At 41.0% G+C, this 13,061-nt stretch overlaps 1 protein-coding gene across 1 annotated transcript in view; it reads right to left on the minus strand.

Annotated features, from left to right (window-relative positions):
- Positions 1–13,061, minus strand: part of epha8 (eph receptor A8) — a 100,067-nt gene that overhangs the window by 19,439 nt on the left and 67,567 nt on the right. Inside the window, exons 7-10 of the mRNA XM_041033426.1 lie at positions 2,649–2,652; positions 2,362–2,517; positions 1,996–2,166; positions 1,741–1,908 (exon numbers count right to left, since the gene is read on the minus strand). Coding sequence (XP_040889360.1) covers positions 1,741–1,908; positions 1,996–2,166; positions 2,362–2,517; positions 2,649–2,652 — 499 coding nt within the window. The remainder of the gene's footprint in view (positions 1–1,740; positions 1,909–1,995; positions 2,167–2,361; positions 2,518–2,648; positions 2,653–13,061) is intronic.

Raw genomic sequence — 13,061 nt, forward strand, 5'->3', positions numbered from 1 at the left:
TCACCAAGCTTATTGACAGAATCACCTCCCCTCACTCACCTCTGTCAGCTCAGCTGTGATTCACAGTGTTATTTGCTTGTTAGAAGCTTTTCAAAAGAGCCAGAGGAACAATCTAAACTTACTGAACGACCCACGGATCTTTGAACTCAACTGCGTGAAATGATTAGAGCCAGCAAAGTGTTTTCTGATTTCCACCTGTTATAGAGAGAGCAGTCCAGCCCCGCGTCCTCCCTAAGACACTCTGTGGCACTGTAACAGCATCATGCTATTTCTGAGGCACAAGGTTTTTCTTGTGCGAGCAGTCTCACATGTTCAGGGTATGTGCCAAAGATGGGGTGGAGTTGTGATTTGCTATTTAAAGGCTGGTGTAGTTCACCTGCAGTAGGATGATGATCACATGTGACCTCCATCTTTTCTACTGTACTTTAAGGTGGTACTTCCTTTGATGGTATGCTACACCAGGAGTCCATAAACAAAAACAATCAACACAGGTTAGCTCTTCTAACACCAAAACCCCTGAATAAACCCCAACTATCAATGAAACCCTCGATAGGATCTGGGGTCATGGGATCTTTTCAAACTAAATGAGGACTGAAGGGACAAAAATAAGCTGCTCTAAAAACAATAATTTTTTTCCAAGGTTGTAAAGTTGAAAAAAGTTCAACTTGAGTGCAAGTTATGCTTAATTATGTGTCAAGCAATAAATGAGTGCTACTATAACTAATTACTTCAACACTAATAGAATTAAGTTGGTTGCATATGGTCAGTATGGAGCACAGAAGTAACATGTTGGACACAAGTGTTGTTTGCTGCTACTCCAACGAGTCCTTATAGAAACAAAGTGTCTGTGCCACGACCTGTTTTTCAGCATCAGCACAAAATGTTGTTGAGACATTCTGCTGATGCTTTTCTTTTAAAGATTGTTATTTTGGCACTTTCGCTAAATCTGACAGCTGAGAGAGACAGCGAGGAGAGAAGAGGAGAAGAGAAAGATGTGTGATGATGGGCCAAGGCTGGATTCACATTCAGAATGATGCGGCGGCAAGTAAGCCATCAACATGGCCGCAAGCTTCGTTTATGTTTTGCTTTTCAAAGATTGTTTTTGTGACATTTCTCTTTTCTAAAGTGATTCAAGGTCAGATCTGAACCCGGGACATAACAGTTACTGCACAGGCTCATGTCATCTGGATTCCAAACAGCACGAACACAACATCCCTTTCTATTCAACCATTCTCCTGTGCTGCCTCCTAACGTCTGCAGAGCTTGTGAGCCTTTGTTCCAAGGGTCTGGCTTGCGTGTTTTGCAAACTGGAATAATTCTGATATACATCTTCGAAAAGACGACACCACTTACGATACACACTACACAACACTGCTGTTTAGTAGGCGAAGATGGACGTAGGATAGACAACAAGGGAATAAGTGACCCTGATACTGATTATCTTTTAAATTTAATCGTACTAACTTATAAACATCAGTATTGTTAAATTAATGTAACGGCCCCACCTGCACCAGGGTGTTGAAGTACACCCCTGCAGTGCTTAACCAAACATATCCATGCTTTATTAAAGTCGTGTGGCCGTGTTCCTTCTCCCACGTTATTTGCAGAAACAGTGGAAACAAAAGCAGAAGCCATAACAGTGGATACATGTTAAATTACGGGTTAGTGGAAAAGGCCTAAATGTGGCACGTGACAAAATCTTCATGATGAGAAACTGTGTGTCATTGTTCTGAACCCTACCTGCCTGGTTTGTTGTGATGTTGACCAAGGCGTACAGTGATGGCTCGTTGCTGAGGTGCGTCACTGCGTTCATGGCCAGGATGCGGAAGGAGTAGTTGGTGTGTGCCACCAGGTTGAGGACAGTCACCCAGGGTTCTGTCAACCCAGCCTGGCGGGGGACGAATCGAACTGCGACAGTACCCAAACGTTCCACAATCCCTCCTCCCCCGGACCCAATACTTGTCCCTCCACCTGCCTTCCCTCCACTAGTGCCACCCGGGGAGGATGCACAGTCCTCGCAGGGTCTTCCTTCCCCTGAGCATTTCTGACACAACACGCTGTACTGCAGGTCGCTGCGACCTCCGGTATCCAGAGGGCGATCCCACTCTAAATTCACTGACGTCCCATTGACCGAGGAAATGACATTTACTGGAGCAGTTGGAGGGCCTGGTGAAAAGAAAGACCAGGGTTTGAGTTCATTCACAGATTTGATCACTGTCAAAAAAAATTGTATTTTTCAGGCACTGATAAGTTCATCATTGAGTTGAGCAAGTGTGTTTGTCCACGTATGTCTTTGGACTATTTTGAGGTGTTCTTGCCTGTGGGATATGGTGATCTTGTGTAGCGTGTGTTTGTGCTTACGGGAGCATGGAGCTGCCGGTGGGTCATCTGCCGCTCGATAGTAGTTGGAGTCGCAGGGGCAGGAGAGGGCGGCTCTGGTCTCTGAGTGGCTGTGCTGAGGACATTTACCACACAGGCCATCGCCCGCCACCGGCTTATAGAAACCCACCTCACAGGCTGCAGAGAGACAGGGAGAGAGAGAATAAATAGAGTAAATAGAGAGCTTGCAGGGAAGGGCTCTGCACTCCCATAATCACTCAGACCGGAGTGAGTGAGAGAGAGAGTGCAGCCAGAAAGGCACCAATCACGCTCCTATAGCGAGCTGTGCATATCAACACAGCTTCAACTTTTTCAAAACTGTGTCATCTCCTCCAAAGCATTCATTTTAGGACACACACCCCAGCACCCCCCTCCTCCAAATCTATGTATAATTACAGGCCTTGTAAGCGTAGAGACCGCGGAGCAGGGGAGATGAAAGTCATACTTCTTTCTGCTCAGATTTGGGCTGAAAAGGCTCTGCACTGTTGATACTCCCAGTGAGACCATCAAAATCCAGACCGTGTTTCAACCTTATTCAGCTCCACTGATACATATTCACTTTTAACTCTGCACTGATTAATAATGGAGGGGGCTCTGATAAATATATTCTCTTTCCAGGCGGTTAATAGGCTTCTGCTGTGGTAAATGGGACAGGGGTAAACCTCGCATACACTCGGAAAGCTGCAGCAGACACCGACGTGCTTATGTTTGCTCTTCCTCACAGGGTAATTTATGGATGCTTCCCCAGAATGCTGTGTGTTAGTTTACAGACGCAGTGTTTTCCTAACCTTTCCTCGTTAAGTTTATTGGAGACCATTTTAGGTGCTTAGACTTCAAAGGTGCTGAAAGAACCATGAAAGTGGATAACCAACATCAGTGAAATTATAGCAAAGCAAATGGTTGAAATGTATTCTGGATTACCAGAGGAGACGTTTTTAGATGCATTTGAGACGGAGTAAAATGTTCCCACACTCGTACCTGAAAAGAACACATGCTGCCACATTCATCATGGCTGCACAGAAACGCAGAAATACACACACACACAGTGGATGTTCAACCATTTGAATACATTTTATGATAATGATGTTTAATTTCACTATTTTTTGCAGTCATTTTATTTTCAGCTAATGTTCATTGGAACCCGCTGTGGCTGTAGTTAACCTCTCGAAGGAGCTTTTTTTTTTTTCTTGTAAAATGTGACCATTTAAAATGTTTAGTGAGCAAAGGTTCACATTATTCCTGAATGATCTACCAGTCTCCATGGGACAAAGTAGTTGCTACTTTGAAAACCAGGACATGAAACTTCACTGGTTTCCCACCTGCAGATGCCGGCACTTGTTTTGATTGGTATGTCCAAAGGTATCACTGCCAGGAGTCAGCCTGGTTTCTCTGGCAGTGAGAAGTCATCCCACATTATGCATAAGTTTTGATGGGCATATGAAATTGAAATGGAAATGAAAATAGAGAAGAAAGAAAAACATTGGGGTTGGATAAAAACACTGCATTTGTTACCTTCTCTCTCCCTCTCTCTCTCTCTCTCTCTCTCTCTCTCTCTCTCTCTCTCTCTCTCTATATATATATATATATATATATATATATATATATATATATATATATATATATATATATATATATATATATATACAAACAAACAAAAACAGAGGCAGAACCATCCAGTGTTCTGTGCACACTGAAACAAAGCACATTTAAAATAGAAAACGTTATGTAGTAAAAAATAGCGATTGATAGAGGGGAACTGTAGAAGAACTGTGACACTGAAATATTGACATGAAGTCAGTGATACTTCTCACAAAATACAAAGGTGCTATGAGCACAGATTTACCTTAATTATTTAAGACTTTGAAAAACATCTCAAACTATTTGGCACCATGTTTACCCTTCTGCTGACTTCCTGTGGTCAAACATCACTGTCATTGCTTTTCTTTGGGATGTGACACAACTAGAAACCACCACAAGCTCACAAAGATCACAATGCCCAATGGGTTGAGATAGGCGGTGATATTATCGGTTTTCACCTGTTTAGCACGACAAAGAATAACTCAAATTCTACTCCATATTTGTTCAACTACAGGCTTCAACTACTGTGCAAACCCCACTGCACATGTAACACTGCTCAGGTTTCATTTACACAACCTCCCAGTTGTTAAGGTTCTACAGGTAATGCATCTTTTTACAGGGTTACATTTTTTTAAATTTCTTTAACTTGCTTTCCACTTAAAAATGTTTTTTTCTTGTGGAAACTCTGACCTTCATCGTACAGATTATTTTATATGGAGAGTAAATTAAAAGTAGACTGTTTTCACATTCCTCTGTTGATTGAGGAAGGTTTAAAGTAAACTGAGATTTGAGTTAGAGCTGTGCAAGTGTGAGCTTGAAATGTGGAATCCCAAAGAGCTGAAGCCATCATCATCATCATCATTCAATGTGCAAACACATGCGAATAATGACAATAAAGATTAACATGGTCACTTTATAGAAAATCTGAGATGCTATTAACTACGCCATTAACACACTAGTATTTACACAACAAAGCTTCCTCTACTTTTTTAAATAATTGAATTTCCATCATTTATCATTCACCAAATGATGCGCCACATCTAAGCTGTCAGCACGCTGCTGAAAATGACCTATGACCTGCTTTCATTAAGAGTCACAGAGCAGCATGTAGATGAGGAGAGAGCAGGAGAGAAAGAGAGGGAGCATGATGCTTTGCTTCCTGTTCTGTGTTCTGAACACTGTCAGTGCTGCTGCCACCAATACGTGCATCAATTAATGGACCTGCATTATCCATGTTACTAAAGAGTGACAGAACATTTCTATGAGAAACCAGGACAATGAAAACCTCAGCTGAAAGTGGCTCTGATAGGGAAGGAAAGTAGATGGACAGTCTCGCACGCACACACACACACACACACACACAGACACAGACACAGACACACACACACACACACACACACACTCTTTTGATGAGAAAAGAGAGAGTGAGCAAGTGATTTAGACTTAGAGTCTAAGAACTTATATTGTGTTGATATTGGTTTGGTTCTTAATGTGTTGATGAGACACATGTAGCTGATTTATTAATATTTTCAGCTGACACTATCTGAAATATAATTTTCAGTGGAGTGACACACAGTAACATAGGAAAGTGCTCAAAGTTTTAAAATCAGCACAACACAATGGATTTTACAGTTCGTGGGGCCGAGCCAGGATGCGCAAGATGAGGAGGAGCTGGGAGCAGCTCGCAGAAAAGGATTTACCAGCTCAGTTTCCTTCCATTGTTTACCAAGGAATCATGTGCTGAGACAGAAATGTGTGGATTTTATTTGCAGACATTGGGTTGACATGCCTACAAACCTAGAGGGACATGCAGTGTTTTCAGTGCACATTTCAGCATTTCAGAGAATTTGAGGAATTTTCCACAGAAGTCCATGGAGTTCTGCCAGAAAAGTTGACTCTGAAGTCTGCTGAAATCTTCTATTTTTAACATATTACATGTTTGTTAAGATGTGAAACAAGTGAAACCAGACACAAATAACAGTGGAACTCCTGCTTAATTAGCTGAATCTCAGCCTGAGTTACTTCCCTATTTGCATTTCCCTACACGGGCTGTGTAACTGTCAAAGAGGGAGACGGAGTAAGCCTTTATCAGTAGAACAGTTTTTAATGAAAACCTATTACAGAAAAATATAATATTTTATATAATATTATTTTTATCCGTCTTAAAATTTGTCCATAGAGCATCTTAAAATGGTCCTTTTCATAATGTTAGATTCTAATTTAATCTCACTCTCTACAGTACCACATGCACATTCTTTAAAATTTGCTATTACTAACTTAGTGCTGGAAAATTCAGCCTTTAATTGATTTGCATTACTTTTCCAGGGGTTGAAGGTCTAGCATTTAAAACTGTGCAAGTTAGAACCGAGAATCAGCCCTACACCTAAAATGTCCAACATACCACATAAACATAACAACACATGGACTTGCACAACTGCTGATAATGTAAAATACAGAGCAGATTCTCAGACACGCACACACGCGCACACAATAGACTATGTGTGTCACTATAGATAAACAGACTGGGGGCGAGAGTGCTTCTCTCTTTCACTGTCAGGGCCCCCACAGGAGCTAGAGACTATTTCTATTTGCAATATTTATCCCAGACTGTTCTCTCTTCCTCCTTTTTATCCCGTTAATCCCTCCATCCCTTGATGTTTTTTGTGAAGCCCCTGAGTTGAAAAGCAGGTCACGATAAACATCGGAACAGCTCGTTCATCAAGGAGAGAGGCAGCGAGCGCTTTGAAGTCTCTGACAGATTCACCAGGAGTTCTGCACACACTCACATATTTACACTTGCTCACACACACATGCAAAGGTTATGGTAATGCAAAACATACACACGGGATGTCTGATGCAGCCACAGTAACCATGCGCAACACAAATTCATCAACACACAGGTGAATATGCAATGGGAAAGAGAAGGCGGTCTGTGTCGAGGCCAGCTGTGATCATCTTTCACTTCACTTCTGATGTGCTGCACGTTTGGTGCTCTGGAAAAATTAAGATGTAAATGGACATAATAATATCTCCGTCATCAGAAGAAGATTAAGAAGACTAACAACTACGAGAGGAATGTGATCAATCACAGGAAAAAAAAAACGTAAAAAAGTGCCTTAGAATAACCATCTACTTAAAAGTGATGTTTGTAGGCAAAGCTTTCGATTTACCAGGCTAACCCTAATAGACAGCGTAAGGAGCTCAGACACCTGGAGGGGCCATTATGTCCAGCACAAACCAAGCTTTTACAGTTTCTGGTAACAGTTTGGGATGTCATATTTCTTTATTGAGAGCATAGTGAACTATGAATGGTGCATGAAAGGAAATCATTGGTTTTAATTTATACTATCTACCCTGACACTGAGTTTGAGAGATGTGAGCGATGACTTTGCATCAGCTTCAGTGACATCTTGCAGGTGTACCACTCTTACAAGTGCCACTGCTGGTTGAAAACTACATTTGAACTTACTACTTTCCAGTGAATGGGAAAGTAGTCTAAGACCACTGTACAATATGCAATCGAATTAAATGTTGGATAGAACTCAGTATCAGCAGATACTTTAAAGTAAGAATAATTGATTAGGACAAAGCTGAATTACCAACAAAGCAAAATGGCCCACTGCCTCAGGGAACAGTGAGACTGGGGAAAGCCCCAGGTTCACTGTGTCTTAATATGTAAATTTGGATGAGTAGGAATTTTCACTCTAAAAAGGTGACCATGTGAAGTGAAGAGGATGATGATGAGACTCAAAGAAATCAAAAATCAATTAGAGAGATATCAAACATGGTTGGTTTGCCAAAATCAACAGCTGGCCACGTTCTAAAAAAAAAAACCAGGAGCACACAGGGAAAATGACGTCGCACACTGACACCACAAGGTTTGTGAGTGATGCAAAAATCATTTTCATGGTGAAGAAAACCCCTTTATGAGTGGACAGCATGTGCAGAAGGCTGGATGTGCTGAAGCTCAGAGCCTGAAGAACAAAAAATGTGTAACTGTCCAGGTTATTATGGTCTGGACCGTGTGTTTGAAATATGGAGAATGAAGAGAAAAAGCGATGGAAGGAGGACATACTTCTCTCTTTGGTCCCACTCCTTTAGGTAAACTGTTTACAGAGTGTGCACTTGAATGGTGAATGTGTGTATTTATGCATGTGTGTGCGCTCACGTGTGGTTGCTTGCGTGTTCCCTGGCGTGTCAGTACCTGTCAATGTAGTGCACTCGCTACAAGGGAATTTGCATTACAATGAATCTTAATAGCCGTGTGCGGCATTGTGTGCTGACCTTGATTTATTCCCTGTATAAGTGGATAAATAAATACATTGGAAAAAAGGGGGAGCTGGAGAAAACACATCATCGCCCCACGCGTGAGGAGACTGAGGGAGGAGCTGGGAGGAGCGGAGGGGAGCGAGGTCTTAAGTGCAACCTGGGCTGGCTTGTGAAAGCTCGCATTACAGCGTACAATGCTGGCTGTGAGCCCAAATCTGCTTCAAGGATACATTTTAGTAAATTTAAAAAACTACGTCAAAATGGAAACCATAAATGTATTTCTCCATGACAAACAAAAAATAAGGTCTGAAAATGGTCTGAGAAAATGTGTAAAGAAACATTCAAACATTTTGGTTGTTAAAAGTCCCCCTGAAATGGTAAAAGGTGGTAAAGTAGGTTTACAGCACTGAAAAATGCTCAACCATCAGTAGTACCAAAATGAAGCTAGCTGAAATGCATTAGCATCTTCTGATGGTTTCATGCCCCCCAATTAACTGCGCTCTACTGTTTTGACTCCATTAGCTATTTCTTAATGGCCTTCCAATGGAGGTTCTGATTTCATGGTCCATTTTCTTCCGCTTGCCTAAAGGTTGACTTACAAAGAACAAAATCTCAATCTCAAGTCAGTTTTTCTAACACTGCAGTGTTGACATGTTTCAATGCTCTTAAATTGTACATAAAGGTGTACATAAAGTTTCTTGCTTTTCTCTTGTCTCCAACTTTGGAACTGTTGTTGAGGTGTTGTGGTAATGGCGGCCCAAAAAGCCACTAGTCACCAGCTGTAGTGAAGACCACTTAAGTCAAAAAAACAATTAGAAATGTTAGAAATATTGCTCAATATAACAAGTGCAATGTGTCTGAAACATCTTTGCAATGCAGCCACATCATTGTTAGGGAAAGACTGGGGTGATGGCAAATTATCTAGAGTAAAAGATTGGTTAGGGTTTAGCAATTATATGGAAGATATAAAGTGAGTAAAGTAAAGATATATCATAATGTAAATGAAAACAAATTCTACTTCCTGCACTGACACTGACCATTGAACTGAGGTGCAGAATCATCCAATCTGGACATAAATCCTAAGGATACTGGCCTGAAATTATTGCTTAGAACATAAAACGATTTTTGCATCTATGGTGAACTGACACATGACCGACAGTAAAACAATTTCCAGTCTGCTACGAGAGCAGCCAGCAACACTGGGCAAGAAAGGCAAAATAATAATAACAGGTCAGATTGTTGGCCAAGACAGAACATCCCTAAGACTAGGCCAAGAACAAGAAGACAGAAAAATGTCTCAAGACACATAGAGAACATGTGATGTGGTGTTCTTTTCATTGTGTTTACTTTTTATATATATATATATATATATATATAACTGGGTACAGGTTACTCCACTATTGTGCTGCATTGATCAGTAACAGAGTAGAAAGTAGATATTCACTGATAACAAAGTATCACAAAGTTTAACTTTTAAATCGACCTAAAAACTTAGTCAGTAAACAAAAGCAGATCTGAAAGTTCTACATACAACAGCATATCCAGTTCTGATGTCCTAGACCTCGTGCAGCATCGACCTTGTAAAGGAAGTGAGCGCACGCCAAAATCTAGTGACAAAGTTAGCCAAAGGCTCCTTAGCTGGTTCCCTAGGGAGCACATGAAGCCACTAACGAGCCCCTGAAGCTGTCTGAGTGATGGATGAACGTGTCGGTGAGATCAGCTGTGGAAATGGGACACTCACCATCCACATTGTCCCTCCTCTTACACTGCTAGTCCAGATACTAACAGCTGGATAGTTGTTTGGCTACAACCCACTAAACTAAGGTCTCCTTCCAATTTAAGGTAAGCCTGATTTACTCAGCATTACGCCCCGGTGCATGGAGATAGATGACCCTGGGGATAGAATGGATGGGGCGGGTTAAGGGTCCTTAAAGGAGGATAGATGGATGGGTTCAGCTTGTTTGTGTTCAGGATCAGAGTACAAGTGAAACAGAAAGTCTCTGCAATCATTATTGAAAAAAATCATTTTGAATGTTCCTTGCAAATAAACACATCTTGTTGCATTCTGGGAGCATAAGTTCAAGGCTGTGGTTAGATTGATATTAACATCCATCTGTCCATGTTGAATTGCTGTGTGATTTATTAAAGTAAAAAAAAAATAAATGAAAAAAAACTTCAATAAAATTTACAGAAATTTGCAGTTTGATACTGTACAGTACGTTCGGATACTTTAATGGATCTGATGTAGAAAAACTGATGGAGGAGAAAATGCATGGTCATTGTAGCAATGATACAAGACTGAACAGAAATATGACTAGATAATGATTTTTATCTATCCCATATCTATCATTTACAGATAGATATAAGATTCATTTCCTGGTTGTAAAATACCAGAACATGTCAGCAGAGAAAACAGCCGGTCTGTGGGAACATTTATTAGACTGTAAAATGGAAACAAGTGAGACCAAATAATGTAATAAAACCTAAAGCCTAGAGCTGAGCCACAGTTGGCCACCTAACACCAACGCCCCAACTGAGAGGAAAAAAAGAAAAAAAAAGAAAAGAAAATCACCTGGAGAAAAATCTGAAGCAAATTTGAAACTGTCCCAGTGAAAAAGCATTTGTTTATCCCAGTGGGTACCTGGGCTTCCTCTGGCAATATCACAGCTTCTATCACATAATTAGCTGACCTTATTGAGTTCACAAGTATGTGAACAGAGAGAAAAGCATCACAGAGACTGTTGATATTTCAGCATTTCTTAAAATGCAAAAAAAGAAAGTAGAAAGTAATTTTCAATTAATATTATGACTTAAAAAGGAAAAAAGTCTAGTCTAGTCTCCAATGAGTGTAGGTGTAGGCCTGTGTAGGTGTTTGACTGACATCTGAGCAGGCAGGGTCAGCTGTCAATCCAGTGCGAGCAATTTCAGCTGGTAGCTGTAGCTTACAGACCAAGGGCAGAGCTTTGTTAGCAATGTTTTGAAGGGTAAGCACCACATCATTTAGCATCATTTAGCAAAAATCAGTCAGTGCTGATGTTTGTAAGATTTTAAACCACCGAGTGTGTTAACAGTAATTAGCTATCTAGCTTGCAAACTGACCTCAGTGGACATTTGTCTGGGAGCTTCTTCAGCAGGAAAAATGTAACTTAAGACCTGCAGTATGTCCATGCTTGGAAATAAAGACATATTAGTGAGAAGGCTTCAGTGCATTGCAGTTCAAAATCTTCAGCTCTTTTTCTGTTGTGTGCCCACTGTCTGGCTGTTGGACAGTGTTAGACTCTCACAGCATGGTGGCAGGGACTACCTTTGTAGCTGAGTTGTATTCTGCAGTCCAGACCATAAGTATTTGGACAGTTACACATTCTTTGTTCCTCAGGCTCTGTGCTTCAGCACATTTAATTTGAATTAAAATAATGGTCAGCACATTAAAGTGTCAAGTCTCAGTTTTAATTTGAGTAGGTTTGTGTCAGCACTGAAAATGTGTGGGAGATATAGCACTTTTAACACATAGCGCCCAGATTGCAAGAGTTCAATAGTAATTGGACACTTGGCTGTTAAATTTTCCGTGTGTCATTTCAGTGTTAGTTCAGGCACAAACGAGCTAAAACGAGGCACAGAGTTGACTGAGAGTTGCCGTTCACATTGAGGTGGAGTTGCCTGCCAACACAGTAAAACTAGAAAATGTCAAATGATTTGTTAGACTGAAGAGCACAAGTCTTGTGGGTGATGGGAAAATCATTTGCAAGGTGAAGAAAAACCTCTTTCTGAGTGGACAGTGAGTGAGGAATGCTCTGCAGGATGTTGGCAGACATGTTTCCTTGTCAACATTCAAGAGAAGACTTGATGAGCATAAGCTCAGAGGATTCAGCACAACATGCAAACCCCTGGTAAAGCTCAGAAACAGAAAGGCCAGGCTGCAGTTCACAGACACAGAGAGAAAGCAGCTCTGAACAGAGTTGTGTGGACGGATGAAAGAAAAATCAGCCTCTATCAAAATGATGGAAAGAGGAAAGTGTGGAGAAAGAAAGGAAGAGCTCATGATCCAAAGCCACCAGCTCCTCTGTCAAACATGGTGGTGCTTCTGTTATGGCTTGGACATGTATGGCTGCCAGTGGGACTGGGACACTGTGAATGCAGAGGTCTACAGGAGCATTCTGTGCTCAGATTCAGCCAAATGCTTCAAAGCTCACTGGATTATTTCATCACTCAGCAGGACAATGATCCTAAACATAAAGCCAAAGAAAGCAAAGAGCTTTTCAAGGTGAAAAGCTGGAACATCCTCGACTGGCTGAGTCAGTCACCTGATCTCAGTCTGATTGAGCTGCAGTCTGCTTTCTGAAGACCAGACTGAAGCCTGGGAAAGCCTACCTCATAACTACACAGCAGAATGTGTCACTTAATTTCAGAATGCAAAAAAAAAAAAACATAATGTTTCTGTGATCAGTGATGGATGAGTAGATAATGTTTTGTGTCAGTGGTGGGTTCAGATTTAATAAGGAACAAGTCATGAAGAAAGTGGTCACTGTGTCAATTCACTGATATTTATGAACTAATTATTACCTCAAGATTCATTAACGTAGTATCACTCGGTCTGTTCTCTAGTAACTCATCATTATCTGCTTTATAGTCCTGGTGTCAGAGTCATTAGGAAACTAATTATTAAGGACTCATCAACTATCAGATCTTTCCTGAATTGTTCCTCACTCATTCCTTTGCAAGTGTTACTGAGAGACCAGGTTCACAGCTCTCCCTGATGTATGCTCTGAGACTTAATCACAGAGAAGATCTATATGCTGTAGCAGAACAAGAATCCAGTTTCAGCTGGACTTTCTGCA

Source organism: Toxotes jaculatrix, chromosome 3 (genome assembly GCF_017976425.1).
Source record: "Toxotes jaculatrix isolate fToxJac2 chromosome 3, fToxJac2.pri, whole genome shotgun sequence".
NCBI classification, from domain to species: domain Eukaryota; kingdom Metazoa; phylum Chordata; class Actinopteri; family Toxotidae; genus Toxotes; species Toxotes jaculatrix.